The sequence below is a fragment of the Pseudochaenichthys georgianus genome, chromosome 4, assembly GCF_902827115.2.
Source record: "Pseudochaenichthys georgianus chromosome 4, fPseGeo1.2, whole genome shotgun sequence".
Classification (NCBI taxonomy): Eukaryota; Metazoa; Chordata; class Actinopteri; order Perciformes; family Channichthyidae; genus Pseudochaenichthys; species Pseudochaenichthys georgianus.
The window spans coordinates 25623665-25641556 of NC_047506.1; the positions used below are offsets into that span (position 1 = coordinate 25623665).

Below are 17892 nucleotides of genomic sequence, written 5' to 3' on the forward strand. Positions count from 1 at the left end.
GATTACCGGTACCTTTGATTAACTAATTAAACCTAATTTTAGATAATGAAACTAGATAATTGACGTCACTTAATTTTAAAAGAAAAAGCAACCATGTTGTTTTATTACATTAGGGTGGTCCTTAAAATTGAAAGTCGGAAAGTCTAAGCTTCAAACCCCAGAATTTCCTCAATCTGACAACATTTACCCCTCCCTCATCAACCTTACAGTTTAGCCTCCGTGTGGCAGCCCAGGTCGATGAGGGAGGGGTAAATGTTGTCAGATTGAGGAAAAAATTCACCAGGAGAGTTTTCTTGACTATCATAACGAATTCCAGTGGTTCGAGCTTAAAATAAATGAATTTGAAAATGTACATGGCACTAAGGACCACCCTAGTGTTACATATGCTAAAAATATGTTTGCATAAGGTGAAGAATTGTAAGCTGGCAAACATCTCTACAGCAGTCAGTTAATATACATAACCAATAATTACTATCCTAAAAAGAAAGTGGAATGCAGATATGTGTTAAATTGTACAGTAGGACTTCAATCCGTCAACCAAAAAACTGCTTAATTTTTTTGTTGAATTTATGGATTTTATTTATCGCAGAATGATTACATATTGTATAAATATAGCAATCATTGAGGTTGTGCCTCAGGAATATGTTGTATTCAGTAAAGCAGTTCTGTACTGTAATCTACTACTATACATATAGGAGAAAACTGACCTCTTTTATATGACCGATCTTGGCTAGTTTAATATTCCTATACTAACGAACTGTGAGCATGAGGATCCTCGCAACAATTGTTATCAATTTATCACGAGGAAAAGATCAAATTTTTTGCAAAAAACAACATTCAGGTAATTTCAATATTTAATACTTCACTGATGCATGTTTATAGCTTTCTTTGAACTTGAAAAATACATATCTGAGGAAGGGCATATTAGAAGATTTAAAACATATGATCTTAAAACAGTTCTTATAATGATACATTTGACTGATGTATGGAGCATGCAGGCTGAGACCAACTTTCGCAGTGTCAGTTACAGGAAAAAGTGTCAGGTGACATTTAAACACACTCACAGGGTGGTCCTGCTTCATTGACCCTATATAGAGGGACACTTACCCTTGACAATGATCCATGCTCTCTAACAATGACCTACTTTCATTTGTCACAACTATTTATATTTAATTGTCTTATTCTGCCGTCAGTCTTGGGTGCTTCCCTTTTTCTTCCAGGGATCTTCAAATAGTCCCAATTTGCATGTTTAAATTGGGACTACCCCAACCAAAATATTTTAATCTGTGAGTTTGTAATGTGTAAAAAGTCAGCAAAACTGCTACTGTAATCTCAAAACCTGTTATGTTTAAGAAGGAACAAATTATAACTTAATCTAGTAAATTGAGAAAGATTACAAATAATAAAGGTGAGATCGACAAGTAGAGGCTATTGTAAAGGAGGTTGGATACAGTTACCCTATATACCCTACGAATCAACCCATGAACATATTACTGTAAATCCATCCATTTGATCTTACTTTGTAAAGCTTTTGATTATTTAACCTATTAAATTCAGAAATGTGTTCAATTCTCTAACAATTGTTTCTTATATTATTGTATTATACAGATATTTAATTGGTAAACAAAGAGGACTTTAAGTTTAATCAATGTCAGTTTCCTAAAGTGTGTCTTTCTTCTGCGCATGCGTGCGAGCTCCCACCTCCACCCGCAGAGGCTTCTGCTGTTGTCGTGACAACCGGCGTTTACAGGAAAGTCAAAGCTAAAATCTGACTTCTGACAGCAAAGTTTTCTCCTAACGTTTACTCCTAACTCGTTGTTTGGCACCAATGGATTCGGGTGAGTTATTTTCAGAGAGGATACGTTCCGGTTAGAATGCTGTCGACCTGCAAAGGTGTTGCTGCAGTCCCGGAGCGAGGAGTCGTTGAGCCGGGGGAAAGCAAACAAAGTGACTGCCTCAGAGGAGCTCAAAGTGGGGAAGAGAGACGACAAGGCCTCGGTGTTCAGGAGTGGCCCGACGGATCCAGATTTGAGGGAGAGTTTGTGAACGGGTTCAAACACGGCAACGGGAAGTACACCTGGAGAAATGGAGAGGTAGGTGTAACGTCAAATTAATCTGTTAACGAACCAGGCAAATATGAGCCCTTTTTAGCAGTGGTGGGAGACGTGTATGAATACTCTGTTACAAGAGAAAGTCCTGCATTCCAAATGTTACTCAAGTAAAAGCACAAATGTATAAGCTGACATCAACATAAAGTAGGCTTACCTCACTTTGAAAGTTCTCACTGCAAATTGGCCTTTTTTTTAGAATAATATATATAATATGTTTTGGTTATAATAATGTTATCAACGCTGGAAAAGGTGCAGCTGGTTTGAATTACTTTGTATACTGCAAAGTAGCTTGTGAATTTACTCCAGCTGTATAAAGTCTTATTTAACCGGTTAAGCCCCAAGCCTGTTTTTCAGGCCTCAGGCTCGAAAATGACATTCCCAGAACAAATTACCATAACTTCACTTCTAAAAGGGTAAATTAATTATCTTTTTTGTCCAAAGCAATTATAAACTTGTGAGTTGGCTGTAGAAAAGTCAGAATCAATATATAATTGTTTGTATTTTTACATTACATTACATTACATTGCATTTAGCTGACGCTTTTATCCAAAGCGACTTACAATAAGTACATTCGACCAGGAAGACACAACCTTGAAGAAAACAGAATCATATAAGTACATCAGGTTTCATAGAGCCAAGTATTTCAAGTGCTACTCAACTGGCTATAGATAAGCCAGTCCTTTATTAGTATATAAGTGCTCTGTTAGCAGTTCTTTGTTAGTCATTCTATCGCTCGAGGTGGAGTCGAAAGAGATGAGTTTTCAGTCTGCGCCGGAAGGTGTGTAAGCTTTCTGCCGACCTGATGTCAATGGGGAGCTCATTCCACTATTTTGGAGCCAGGATAGCAAACCCACGTGTTTTTGCTGATTTTAAAGTAAATAACAGGCTTAACAGGTTTTTAAGTGTTGTTTGTATTTCACATTATTAATCCAAATTTGCAAAGTAACTAAAAGTATTAAATAAATGCATTGGAGTAAAAGTAGACTATTTACCTATGAATTGTAGTGGGGCTAGAAGTAGCAAAACATTTAAATACTCAAGTAAAGTACAAGTACCTCAAAATTGTACTTGATGAACTTGAGCTAAGCTCAGTTCATTTGAGGAATTAGCCATTGTTTCACAAATAGGCAAAACATTTCCATAAGAGTAGTGTCGTTCTGTATTGTAGGTCAGAAATCTTATGTGGGCTAAAACAAAATGAAGTTTTTACCGTAATTTTTTTCTCAAGTTAAATAGATGTTAACCCGGTCTGCTCCTTCGTGTAGTTCTATGAGGGCTCTTTCTACAAAGACTACAGGCATGGAGATGGAGTGTACTGCTGGCCCACAGGCCACAGGTTCACTGGCAAGTTCTACCTTAACAGAAAGGAAGGATACGGACAGCAACAGTTCCCAGACGGAGCCAGCTTTCAGGTAAAATGTATGAAAGGATGGATAACAGGCATTTAAATGTTTTTTTGTTGTCTTTTAATAACGGTATAAAGCAATATGAGCCTCTCCCCTCCTCTCAGGGTTTGTACCACGCTGACCAGAGGTTCGGTCCAGGTGTGGTTACCTATCCAGATGGGCGTAAAGATGTGGGTCTGTGGCTTGGGGAACGCCTGCTAAGGCTCTGTACCTCAGTGAAAGAGGGCTTCAGCCTGGAGAAGTTTCCGGAATATGCTGCCGACATGGACTCACCTGCCATCGCAGATTCTATGACTCAGGTAAATGCTGACCACTGTCTCACTCACAGGTGAATAAACTGTAGGTATGCCAGGCTGAAACATTTTTTTTACTTAATCTGCTTTAAAATGATCATATCGGAATATAAAACATATTTACCTACCAGGCTGCATAACACTTCTCTGTAACCAACTGAATCATTGATATTGTCACTTGTTTGAAATGGTGGTATTGACAAAAATAAAATATAGTCAATTATGTCACTAAATTTAAATACATTCGCAAAATTGGTCTCCCCTTTCTTACCAGCGTCCACCTAGTCCACAGAAAGAAGCCACAATGGACTCTAAGGTGAGGTACTGCAATAAGAAAAGAACATTATTAGCTTTGTGATCGCTCTTAACATATCAAATAATTCCCCATTCTCCTCAGGTGGATAGAGAAAGGGATCTGCAGTCAGACGAGAATTTTATCCTCCCCCCCGGCATGGAGAGTTACTCAACAGATGGTGATCACTTGCCGCTGCCCCCTGGCCGAAGAAGAGAGCTGGATCAGCACTTCTACGGCGAGCTGTGGGAGCCAGACTCTTATCCGCATCACGGCTATGAGCGAGACCCTCTCTCCAGCCTGCCATTACAGGCCCGCATGCAGGCTCACATACACAAACACAGGTCAGACATCAATCAAAGGTCTGTCTGATAATTGTAATCAAAGCACATAATCCTGGCATCAGTATTGAGTTAAAGAAAAACACATACTGTATATAATCATGCATATGTATGTATGGGATCAAATCCTGCAATGTAAAGCCATGTGGTTCCAAGACAAAAAATAAAACGTTTCTGAATAGTTGTTCTGTAAACATGTGATAATACCATATCATTTTTAAGTCTTCTCTCTAAAATGTTGTTGTTTTTTCTTATAAATATACCATTTATCTCTCAAAGAATATTTGAAAATGTCAGTTTTGAACTGTAAGAATACTAAAACAATATGTTAATTCTTATGTATTTTTGTGCGGGTCTCTCAGGCTACAGGCTGAAAATGTGGACTGGGACGTGGCAGCTGTTCTCTCCCTGAACAGAGACAGTTCTGGTCCTAAAGGACCTTTGGAAGTCAGTTCAGAGCTGTTGATCCAGCACTCCTCCCGAGGAGACCTGCAGGCCGTGTCACAGGTCCTCCAGACTGGTTTGGTCCACCCTGATGTGGCAGATTCACAGGGACACACTGCACTGATCGCTGCCACAGTAAGATATTACTGACATTTTATCTGACAAACTTTTTATTTATTTTTCACTCATTTGCTGTTTAAATGTTATACTTTACCTTTAAAGGTCACCTATTATTGCAAAATGCACCTTTGATGTCTTTTATACATAAATATGTGTCCCCGGTGTTTCAGGGAACTCACAAAGTGTCAGAAAATAAATCCCTCTCTCTTTTCCTCCGTACCCACATCTCTAAAAACGGGGGTTCAACAGAGCTGATCCAGATTTGCTGCGTTCTTGATGACATTACTAAAATATGGGCTGGCTTTACATCCACGGCCCTATCAGAAACGTCGCTGTATCAGAAACAATGCACGACGTGCTTTGGAAGTAATATGGTCTTTGTTTACATTAGCAAGCATCGCTAACACTCAGCGCTAACGCTGTACTCAACCCAGTCTCACGGCATTTCGTGTTCACCAACACGATTTTTAATCTATTGATTCGTGTTCACCATCACGATTTGCCCCTTTCTTTCGTGTTGCACAGCACGATTTTAAAAGCAATGTATTTCTACTGGTAACGTGTTTCGTGCCTGCAGGCTGCAGCACGTCTTTTTCTCCGGTCGGGTCGTGGAAGACCGGAAGCTGTGTGGTTCATAAAAACATGTTCTTACTCAATATCAAGCCACAATTATTGCTTTTATTTTAAATCGTATAATTTCTGACTTTTGTTGCCGTCTGTGAGGAAAATAAATGGGGCTCAGAGCCTCAGGATACTGAAATCTGTATTTTTAAATGTTTTTTTCCTTCTAATTTATTATTCTTTTCAAAATAACACACTGTTATTTACTCACCAATAACACACAATTATCCTTGCTTTTATTTATTGGTTTAATTCCATAATCTCGGGCTTTTTTGGTGTCCGTCAGGAACTGAATTTCAAAATAAAAATAACCGGAAACAGACATAGGCCCATAAGGGACATTTCGAGCATCATTGCGATTGTCAACATTTCTGAGTTTAGGATGGCCGAAGACACTACACTACCCATAATCCCCAGCTATCGTTTAGGACTACAGTTCCCGTAAGGTTACGCAGAGCGTCAAACAGCTGTGTGAAATGGAACGAAACCACGCCTGACTATCCAAAACTGGAATCGAACGCCCCCCCAGAACTACACATGCTGGCTATTGTGTTTCGCAAAATGTTCTATGGGACGTCTCTACTGAACGTTTTCGTTTTTCCCACAATTAGAAGTTGCCATTATTAAACACATTGGTGTTATCAAATGTAAAACATATAATTAATAAATGGGTGAAAATCACTTGTGTCCATAATGCGCAGCATTAATATATACCCACATAACAGCTCATTGTTACTTTGTAATTCTACTCCACTACAATTCAGAGGTTCACCTGGTATTTTTACTCCACTGCATTTATTTGAGTTACTTTGCAGATTCTGATTAATTATGTGAAATATAAACAACCCTTAAATCAGACTTTAGTTACACCTGAGTAAAATTCAGGTAAGGTGATTGTCAAGTGCCAACAATCAGGAGAGATATTTGATAGTTGGTGCTTGAGAAGACTAAACATGTATCTGCAATTGACTGAATGGAAACAAGTAATAAAGTATATTCATTACTCGTTATTCTCTACTAATAGTTAATTAAAGACTGTATATTATGGCTATTTTGCACATCCCTTTCAAGATTTTCAAAGGTTTATTGACATATCATACACAACTACAGTGTAGTTATGCAATGAATGAAACACTTGGGTCACAGGTTCCTCAACAGTGCATTACAAGACATCTACCAATATGTGTGTACCTCCACCATTAAACTGTCGTATTCTGCACATTTCTTATTCTATCTACATACATAAGAGTATAATTCATATGTATAATATCAGTTAAAATAAGTGCTTCAACATAGTTAACATTGCAGGAAAGCAATATGTTGGACGTTAATTACTTTGTCAGGCTTAATATTTAATATTTAATGTTTAAATAAAGGTTAATCCGTTTTTCTGTTTTGCACCTCCTCCTATTAATATCTGTGTACATCCTGCACTAAACTGTTTTATTGTAGAGATCACTTATAGTATCTTCTTGATTTTTTATATTCTATATTTCTATATTTATACTTTCCCCCTATGAAAGTATGTACTCTTAATATATTTTTAATCAAATATAACACATAAAAACAATAATTCAATAACGTGCTTTAACCACTGGGAGGTGCACACAAGGTGCACACAGCCATAATAACTTTGTATTATTAGTGTGTATGTACAACATCTGAAGATGTATAGTTTTATGCATGCTTTCAAATCATTTTACAGCATATTGCTATACTATTTCAGACTCAGTATTTACATTCTTACATTCAAAGAAAATCAGTAATATCTTTAAAAACTACAGTCCTTTTCTATCAGCTGTGCACCGTTATGGTGTAAATATAACCTATCTATGAATTAGATCAAATGTAAAAGTCAGCCGAATTAGTGTTGATACTGCAAGGAGACGTATTGTGTGAAGAGAAATTGAAGATGTTGTTTAATTGTTGATATATTTATGATACACGTCAAGTATTCAGTTTCGGCGCCATTTCTTCCAGTTTTTCCAAAGGTCTTCTCATCAGGGCTCTCTAAATAAATAACTACGGCAGATCTGTAGTATGTAATGCAGCCGAACCGTGTATTACAATGCCGTTATGTGATGACTTTCAAAGAGAAAAGCAAGAGCACTCGGAATTAAGTATTATTTTATACTTTTAAAATGTTTTCCGGATTTCATATAATATAAACACCAAATCCCAGCATGCATTGCGGCTAACACATCCAATCAGCGAGCTTAAAACCATAGCTGAGGATCTTGGGTAATCGCTCGAAATGCCTAGTCTGTTTCCGGTTATATTTATTTTGAAATTCAGTTCCTGACGGACGCCAAAAAAGCCCGAGATTATGGAATTAAACCAATAAATAAAAGCAAGGATAATTGTGTGTTATTGGTGAGTAAATAACAGTGTGTTATTTTGAAAAGAATAATAAATTAGAAGGAAAAAAACATTTAAAAAATACTGATTTCAGTATCCTGAGGCTCTGAGCCCCATTTATTTTCCTCACAGACGGCAACAAAAGTCCGAAATTATACGATTTAAAATAAAAGCAATAATTGTGGCTTGATATTGAGTAAGAACATGTTTTTATGAACCACACAGCTTCCGGTCTTCCACGACCCGACCAGAGAAAAAGACGTGTTGCAGCCTGTAGGCACGAAACACGTTACCAGTAGAAATACATTGCTTTTAAAATCGTGCTGTGCAACACGGAAAAAAGGGGCAAATCGTGATGGTGAACACGAATCAATAGATTAAAAATCATGTTGGTGAACACGAAATGCCGTGAGACTGGGTTGCTGTACTGGAGAGGATATGTGTAAAAAAAGCAGGATATAAAAAGGTACTCACCTTGTGGTAAACCCGCGAGAGAAAAAGCATTTGAGCTCCATACTGTTTCAGAAATCATTCTTGATGTGGTTTGGAACATCTGACACCTATAATATATGCCTACAAATAATAAGAGACCTTTAAAACCCATGGTAGCAAATCTGTCCATCAATTACAAATACAGATGTTAAGGTTTATTAATGACTGTTTCATTGTGTTACTCGTCAGGTAAACTGCCATAATGATGTCATCCAGCTGTTGTTGGATATGGGTGCTGACATTGACAAGATAAACTGTGAAGGAATGTCTGCCCTGGCTGTGTGTCATGTCCTCTACTACCCCTTCCATTCTCTTCACAACACTTTGGTTGAACCACCCGCCAAAACCCAAGTAATATTTAACATAATGTCGTTTTTGTTTGACCTCTTAACTTCTGGAACTGCGTTTTTGTCCAGACAAGTAAAAAACATCATGCACTGTCATTTTTCATCAGGTTTCGAGGTCTGCTTCTGCATGTGGGAGCAGTCCCCAGATCAGCCAAGTGGACTTCCTTACTGACACACCAAGGTTTAACAACAAACAAACAAACAAACAAACAAACAAACAAACAAACCTATAACTCTTTCCTTTTACTCTTTCCAGAGGCCAACAAGAAAGCACTGCAATAATCTAATTAATTTGAAGAAAAATAATGGACGTTTTTCTGCACCTTTATAGTATTTGATTGGCCGTTGTGTCTCAAATACAAAATAATGTGTTCCTTTATGTTTTGATCTCTTTCAGGACAGAAGAACTAACAGAGCACATTTTACACCACAGCAGTAACGTGTCTAATAGCAGTGAGCTCATCACTGAGCGCTGGCCTGGCCTAGATGAACCTGAGACAGACACTGAACACCTAAAGGAGGAGAGGAAAGAAAAAGATGGAGAGGAAAGAGAGGGAAGGGAGAGAGAAAGAGAAGAAATGAGCCGCAGGGAGGATGAGAATGAGAGCAAAGGGGAGGAAAGAGAGGATACAGAAAGAGAGGGAAGGGAGAGAGAAAGAGAAGAAATGAGCCGCAGGGAGGATGAGAATGAGAGCAAAGGGGAGGAAAGAGAGGATACAGAAAGAGAGGGAAGGGAGAGAGAAAGAGAAGAAATGAGCCGCAGGGAGGATGAGAATGAGCGCAAAGGGGAGGAAAGAGAGGATACAGAAAGAGAGGGAAGGGAGAGAGAAAGAGAAGAAATGAGCCGCAGGGAGGATGAGAATGAGAGCAAAGGGGAGGAAAGAGAGGATACAGAAAGAGAGGGAAGGGAGAGAGAAAGAGAAGAAATGAGCCGCAGGGAGGATGAGAATGAGAGCAAAGGGGAGGAAAGAGAGGATACAGAAAGAGAGGGAATGGAGAGAGAAAGAGAGGGAATGGAGAGAGAAAGAGAAGAAATGAGCCGCAGGGAGGATGAGAATGAGAGCAAAGGGGAGGAAAGAGAGGATACAGAAAGAGAGGGAAGGGAGAGAGAAAGAGAAGAAATTAGCTGCAGGGAGGATGAGAATGAGAGCAAAGGGGAGGAAAGAGAGGATACAGAAAGAGAGGGAAGGGAGAGAGAAAGAGAAGAAATGAACCGTAGGGAGGATGAGAATGAGAGCAAAGGGGAGGAAAGAGAGGGAAGGGAGAGAGAAAGAGAAGAAATGAACCGCAGGGAGGATGAGAATGAGCGCAAAGGGGAGGAAAGAGAGATAGAGAGCAGATGTGGTCAAACTTGGGAAATTGAAGAAAGCGAGTTAGAGGGTAAGGAAAGAGAATTTAAGAAGAGAGATGTTGGACTTGTTGAGAGCAGAGAAACAGAGGCAGGAGATGAGAATATTGAGGAAGACCTGGAAGAGGAAGTAAGGAGTAATCATGAAGAGGATATAAAGGAGGAAGGGGAGAGAGGAAGTGAGGATGTGGCTGGTGTGGAGCGCTCCATTCAGGTGATGGATGGTGGCGTCGCACTGGGCAGCGTGCAGTGGACAGAACATCGAGCAGGAAGAGTTCAGGTATGAAGCACACAAATCCCATAGTGTAATTGGTTTGATAATATGTTTAATTTATGTTTGCTTAATTCTCTGGCTGCAGCAGGTCAAAGACAGAGAAGTGACCCCGACCTTTGACTCGGCCTGCTCCGTCAGCAGCTTTAGAATCCAGGTGACGGAGGAAGCGATGCAGCACTCAGCAGAGGCGCTGAGTCGCACAGGGGTCCCTCAGAGCTCTGACACTCAGGAGACTGTACGCAAAATGGCCGCCATGAAAACTGAGTCAGTTCCGTTTCCACTCGGTCTTCTTCTTCCCATGCTGTTTGTTCTGTTTAACACTGTTTATGTCTATCTAAACAGACACCGTGTTCGTCTGAACATCCTGAAGCTGTTATTGGAGCGTGGAGCTGACCCTAACACATCCAGGGTCCCCATGCCTGTCCTCTTTTTAGCCATTATGGCGTCTGACACTGAGGCCGTCAGGAGACTGCTGCTGTGTGGAGCTCGCACGGACATTCCCCTACCACCAAAGGTAGGAACATATCATATTAGGGATGCATGGCTGATAAATTATCGGCAAATACTAGGAAATTAATATTATCAGTCATATTCCGACAATGAAATTATGGCCAATAAATTGCTTTTATTGAGTTAGCTCAGCATCTACACTTTCTGATAGCAGGAAGCACCTAAATAGTTGGTATGGGATCTGCAAATAGAAACAGAGAAGAACAATTACTAGAGAGCCAAGAATGTTGTTTGCACCAGTGTGGGCATTTCAGAATATAAGAGTCAGTATTGGCAAAACTGACGAAAAAGGGTGGTATAAACTACAAGTTATGAACTTAATAATAAAATACAAACTTATCTTATCAGTGTTGGCGTTGAGAAGCATGTTGTTTTTCGGTTATTAACATCTGCTGAAAACTCAATGTCGATAACCCCTGTTATTTTCTATTTACAAACATATCCAAGTCAAATAATACCAATTGTTGCGCCACAGAGAAAACAAATGAGTGATATCTCAAATCTCAAACAAATTATAAAACATAAAATGAGAGCGTTTTTGTTGCACTCTTCCCTCCTTTAACCCTTTATACATGGTTTCCATTAAGCATTATATTCTGGTCATCCTTCTGTAGAAGAAGGGTCTGTATCCCCTGCATGTAGCTGCTGCCCTGCCGGGTCCAGCAGGTCCCATAATCACAGAGCTGCTGCTCCATGCCATCACTGACCCAGACGCACAGGCATGCGACCAGAGCGAGATCTATGAACCAGATAAGGTGTGTTTTTGTCTTTTCAGCCTATTCAAGTCCTTACATTGTTAAATGTTTATGGTGATAGTTAAACTGGTGAGAAAAGAGTTTCAGACTGAGGTTGTTTTTACAGATCTTCCAGAAAGGGAAGGAGGCACTGAGCAGCAGTGAGGGTCCACATCTCAAAGAAGGAGGCCGTACGGCCCTGCACGTGGCCTGCCAGAGAGACGCTGACTATCGGGTCAGTACATACACCTGCTCACACCTATTTCAACAGAACGACTTTCAATGTTACTGGAAAAACTCAGACGGTTCAAGGCAGTTGAATATGTTAGGGCTGTTTCTAAAAAGTTAAGAAGTTCAGGATATAACAACTTTCACATGGTTTGCTCTGTAATGAAAATTGTGCTATTAAAGGTGTTTAAAATGTAATCTTTAAGAAAAGTAATCCTGTAATTAAGTATTTTTATCCTTGATAAACAGATGTTTTGAGGTATAGGGTGAAGTGTTTTATAGACTGCAAGATCACCGACCCGGGGTTATTAGGTCACCTATTTGTGGAAATCCCCTTCAGTGTATCCATCTTGGTTTTTAGTGATTTATAGCGGGTTCCTGGTCCAAGGGGGGATATTTACATGTATTAAGTTTTAAAGTTGCTTTCTTTTAACTCTTAAAAAAAGTTGTAGAACACTATTCATGCAAGCATTAAAATATCTTAGGAAAGTTAATAAACTAATAACTAACTGTGTTTTGTGCATTTGTTGCCTTGTTCAACCATCTCGAGACAGAAACTGATTCTAAGTTGCTACGACAGCTCACAATGATATCAGGTTACATTTAAAGGACCTTTGTATTTGTTGTTGTTGCAGAATGCCAGTAAAGTGGTAGCCCTCCTGCTGTCCCACAGAGCCAGCACTGACCTCCTCTGGAGCGGACACTCCCCTCTCTCCCTGGCTGTAGCAAGTGGCAATGACCTGGTAGATTACATTACATTACATTTTTTAGGGGGTCGAGGATCTCATTATTTGATCTTAAAGGGGACCTATCATGCAAAACACACTTTTTTATGTCTTTTATACATAAATATGTGTCCCCGGTGTGTAAGGGAACTCACGCAGCGTCAGAAAATAAAACCCTCTCTCTTTTCCTCCGTACCCAAATCTCTAAAAACAGGGGTACAACGGAGCTGATCCAGATTTGCGTCCGATATCACGTCATATCGGCAATGCAGACCCACAGCACTATCAGAAACGTTGCTATCAGAAACAATGCCCGACTGTTTTGGACGTAATATGGCCGGTGTTTACATTAGCATCGCTAACACTCAGAGCTAACCTGTACTGGATAGAGCATGTGTGTGAAGAAGCAGGAAATAAAAAGGAACACACCTTGTGGTATAACCGGCAAGAGAGAAGGCCTTTGAGCACCATACTGTTTCAGAAATAATCCTTGATAATCCATGATATGGCGTTTCATCAAGGCAGTATCTGCCGGTAGAACCTCCCACATGAGCAGGCATAAGCTCCGCCCCTCTTTTAAAAATCCATTTAAAAAAAAAGTTTTATATGCAAAATCAGCACTTTTGAAACAGGAAGTGAAATAGAGGGATATGAGGCATGGCTAGAATGGGTGATCTGTTTGGTATTTTGAGCAAAACACTTCATAGACATGTTTTCTATATATTTGTATATATATCTGAGACCTATGCTATTACCTAAAAATAGCATGATAGGTGACCTTTAAAGGTTATACTGTATATAAGGCCCTAAATCTCCATTATCTGTATTAAATGCACACATTGGTAACACCAAATGACACAATAAAAATAGAAAGTACTACAAATAAACTGAAATTAATTTACATCTTAAATTATTAATATATACACAAAATATCCAACCTTCAAATTTCTATTTTAAATACACATCACTCTGCACACTTGCTAAAGATTTTTTGTTTTTGGAAATCTCATTTCATTTGTATGGCCAAAGGTATGGGAGTAAATATCACTGTAAACTATTTAATCATCACCAAATTCGGTGTTATCATAACTCTGCTTTATGCTTACATACATTTAGCATGGTTTAGGAAACATGGTTTAGGAAACATGGTTTAGGAAACAGGCTCCGTGTTACAGGACAGGTCAGGTGGTTTTGGCCGCTGTCCGGGACGATGCAGAGACACACGTTCACTAAGCCGAAAAAACGATATCCGGTCACAGAGATCTGCTATTTTAAAGTAAAGTCAACACATATCGACCCTAAATATAGTCTATATTAAGAACGAGAAAAGTTTTAACATATCATTTTTTGTAAAACCCCGGACAGCCCCGGCCAAATGCAACCCCTGCCTATACTGTATTTCACATTCCTTCAAAATCTCACTTTGTCTTGAGCCTGTTCCTTTTCCCTGCCCAGGCAGTGGAGGAGCTGTTGAAGGGAGGTGCAGATCCCAACATTCCGCTGGGCCGCAGGGTGGGCAGCGCCCTCTGTGCCCTCGCCAACATCAAGTACCACTTAGGTGGCAACAGAGCCAAACTGGTACACACACAAGCACAGATACACACACACACACACACACACACACACACACACACACACACACACACACACACACACACACACACACACACACACACACACACATAGTTGTATATGTAGATCAACACGTAGGTAAGAAAAGAAGCTCCTGCAGGCTTTCAGCACTTACACTCCATTTATTTTAGCAGCTGTCTTTTAGAGCATGGACATTTGTCAGGCATTCATACATTTCCAAAAGAAGGTGCCTAAATACTGTATAGTGACCATGTTGACTTGTTTATGTATGCATTTGTTTGTATATGACTATGACTTTAAAACACCCAGATCCAGATTAATCTTCCAATTACAGTATTTGTGACTAAAAAAACACGGGTCACTGTTGGTTCGTGGTGCTTAAAATAAGTGACATTACTTTAACTCAAAAACCGTTATTGATAGTAGTTATATCCCTCAATATTACATTTGCAAGAAAGTTAGAAAATAAATAGGATCTTCTTCTATCTCTTATTCTAAGTTGTATTTATGTGGTAAAAGAAACCGCCATGCTGAGTCATTTAAAAGTATATATACTGTAGGTAATTTGTGTGTGTGTCTATGTTTTGATGAAGCTGGAGATGTTAGCTCAGGCAGGTGCCGACATCTTGATGCCCGTTATGGTGGGGGATGTTGTTGGAACCGCAGTGGACTTTGCACACTACTCCTTCAACCAGGTGACACCAACTTTAAGCATTTTAGTTGAATTTAGTCAAATAACTACTCAGCCACATCATAGACTTAATGCAACATTAATGCACACAATGTATACAATATCTTGTCTTGTCATTACTACACATATTTTATACCAATTCTACTTCAACCATATTCAACGTAAATACTGCTATATTTTACTATATTTTTTTATATGTTTTAATGTTATTATAGTTTTCTCTAAATAGTTTTCTATCTGTGTTTTAGTTTCACTTTTATGTATGCACAACACCAAGTCAAATTCCTCGTATGTGTTAACCTATCTGTTAATAAACCCATTTCTGATTCTGATACCAAAGCTTGTAATAAATTACATTTATATCAATTTAAGGATTTGTTTTGCTAAGACTATCAGGGAAATGCATAACTGTAACTTTCTGGGTCTGTTTGAAGCCGCAGTGTTACTTGTAGTGGATCTTATTACATAGATAGGTGTTTTAATATGTTTGCCCCACTAATGTATTTCAATGGACACAGAAAGATTAAAATCAAGTTATTTTTAAGTCGTTTTAACCCAATGTTGTTACCATTTAGGACTCGCATATTGCCAACACTCCCTTCCACACTCTCAGCATGCGGGAGAGAGAAACATTCAAAGCACGGCGCCAGCTGCTGAGCATGATGGGAGATCTGCTGAGACAGACTGCTGCCCAGAGAGAGATAGAACAACACCATACAACGAATAGTCAGTACAATGTTTTTTGAAACTATTTTGTGTTTTGTTTTTTATTAAATCTTAATGTATGTGTACTGTATTTGTTACAGTTACCAGTAGCACAGAGAGGTTTGTGCACACAGGGGCAGGTCCATCAAACCGGCCCCTCCCCAGCTGTGAAAGTATACCACCCACAACAGTAACACACAGGTACCTGTTTACATACATTCATTTCCATTCTGTCCTATTTATTTTTATTCTAATGTAATTTGAACATGTACTTTGTCCATCCTTGAATACAATTTTACTTAAAGGTCCCCTATTATACTGTTTTTCATCAATATAATATAGGTCTCAGTTATATACAAAACATGTCTCTGTTTCTTTCGACTCCACTTCGAGCGATAGAATGACTAACAAAGAACTGCTAACAGAGCACTTATATACTAATAAAGGACTGGCTTAGCCAGTTGAGCAGCACTTGAAACGATTGGCTCTTTGAAACCTGATGTTCTTATATGATTCTGTTTTCCTCAAGGTTGTGTCTTCCTGGTCGAATGTACTTATTGTAAGTCGCTTTGGATAAAAGCGTCAGCTAAATGCAATGTAATGTAATGTAATGTAATGTAATGTAATGAAGTGTTTGGCTCCAAATACCAAACAGATCATTGTAGCATCCCATAATCCCCTGTTTCAGCCCTGTTTCAAAAGTGCTGATTCTCTGTCTGTTACTTTAGATGAAAATAAGGAGCCCCTCCCCACGCCCCTCTGCGAGATATTTGGTTAAAATACACATATACATTGTGCTCTAGGAGGAGATTCAGGTGATAAGGTTACCTTGGTTGATTTTTGGCTAATGGTTACACAACCCAAAAAAACATTATGACATCACAAAGTAGCATGTCGTTGTGTCCCTGGGCAAGACACTTCACCCCAAATTGCTCCTGTGGGGATTGCCCACAGTATTGAGTATGTAAGTCGCTTTGGATAAAAGTGTCTAACAAGTGACATGTAATGTAATATAATATAAATGGATCAGGACAAAAAGAGAGCAAATCTTTTTTCCTGAAACTTTCAGAATCTCTTTACACAGAGCGGACACCATCTTTATGTATAACAGACATGAAAAGTGGATTTTACATAATAGGAGACCTTTAAGGAAAGCCTGTTTGGAACTCTACCTGTGTGAATCTTTTCTCAGGAATCCTGCCTTTAACTTCTGCTATCACTGCGGTCGCTCTGTGTCCGTGAAGCTGACCGCGTGTAGCCGCTGCCACAACGTCTTCTACTGCTCCAGGAACTGCAAACTGAAAGCTTGGGATGAAAGACACAAGGAAGAGTGTATCCGGGTGTCAGGTGGGAATCAGGGCCTCTCCATACAACAGTAGCATCCCTGCTAACCAAACAACACTAGCCACTAACCAAACCAAGACTCTACATTTTAATAAAATGACAATGTGCAGCCTTCGTCATAGTGTTTGAATCTATAGAATCTGTAGGATAATGTTGAATATGTTTAATTTATCTTTTGGATGAACAGAGCATGTAAATACCTTGTCTATTTGTCTCTCTCAATCCAGCATCTGCTAATGGCTTCCAGAAGAGTGTTGTGTTAAAATCCCCAAGGGGCCCCAGGCCCTTGACTGCCATGTTGAAATCCAAAACAGTCCCCCGACCCCTGAGTCTCAAGTTGAAATCCCACAGAGTCTCCAAGCCTCTGGGCATGGCAGAGAAGGTCTTGGAGACCCAGGTCAACCTGAACGAAAACTACAGCTGCAACTGAAGGATACTAAAAGTGTAATACTTAATAACAGCTTTTCTACCGAACATTGAAATGCATTTTGTTACATCATTATTTTTTTTCAGATTTTGAGCTTTATTATTATTTATTTAGCTGAATGGAATGAATATATTTAAAAATATTTTGTGCCATAATCATCTTCCTTTGGCATTTTTACACTTGTAGTTTTGCATCTGTTATTGTATTATTAAATAATGTAATGATTGGTGCACCTATCGCACAGATAGGTGCTATCGTCACAGAATGATTGCATTTGCATATTAAAACCAGTACCAGTAACTTTAATATAATAACTTTTTATCATGATTAAACTTTGTGACTAAAGCTATTACTGTTGATTTTTATTTCAATAATATCCTCGGATTTTCTTTTGAATGAATAAGATAAAAATGTTGTGGTCTTCATAAGCCATTTCATTTATTTAGAAGAACAGAAGTACTAAGATTGTACTTTAATTATGACAGACA

The 17892-nt window shown here is 39.0% G+C and overlaps 1 protein-coding gene across 4 annotated transcripts; it reads left to right on the forward strand.

The window, feature by feature from the left end:
- The first annotated feature begins 1743 nt into the window (after window positions 1-1743).
- ankmy1 (ankyrin repeat and MYND domain containing 1) lies at window positions 1744-17754 on the forward strand. Of its 4 annotated transcripts, none has more exons than XM_034081438.1 (20): window positions 1744-2093; window positions 3377-3523; window positions 3622-3816; window positions 4085-4126; window positions 4208-4464; window positions 4806-5022; window positions 8668-8829; window positions 8933-9006; window positions 9223-10453; window positions 10533-10711; window positions 10790-10961; window positions 11572-11712; window positions 11819-11926; window positions 12555-12662; window positions 14100-14222; window positions 14831-14932; window positions 15504-15654; window positions 15735-15834; window positions 16826-16980; window positions 17205-17754. In XM_034081438.1, exons 1-20 carry the CDS (start codon window positions 1875-1877, stop codon window positions 17405-17407), a joined length of 4086 nt encoding a protein of 1361 aa, XP_033937329.1. In that variant the 5' UTR covers window positions 1744-1874; the 3' UTR covers window positions 17408-17754. The 4 variants fall into 4 exon arrangements, with proteins under 4 accessions (XP_033937329.1, XP_033937330.1, XP_033937331.1 ...); XM_034081439.1 differs by having other exon boundaries at window positions 10536-10711; XM_034081440.1 differs by having other exon boundaries at window positions 4208-4446.
- The last annotated feature ends 138 nt before the right edge of the window (window positions 17755-17892 follow it).

Excerpts from the sequence above, each read along its gene's own strand:
- ankmy1 (XM_034081438.1), top strand. The coding sequence starts at position 1,875 with ATGCTGTCGACCTGCAAAGGTGTTGCTGCAGTCCCGGAGCGAGGAGTC. Across the intron at positions 2,094-3,376 it reads ACACCTGGAGAAATGGAGAG|TTCTATGAGGGCTCTTTCTA; the intron begins GTAGGTGTAACG and ends TCCTTCGTGTAG. Across the intron at positions 4,465-4,805 it reads AGGTCAGACATCAATCAAAG|GCTACAGGCTGAAAATGTGG; the intron begins GTCTGTCTGATA and ends CGGGTCTCTCAG.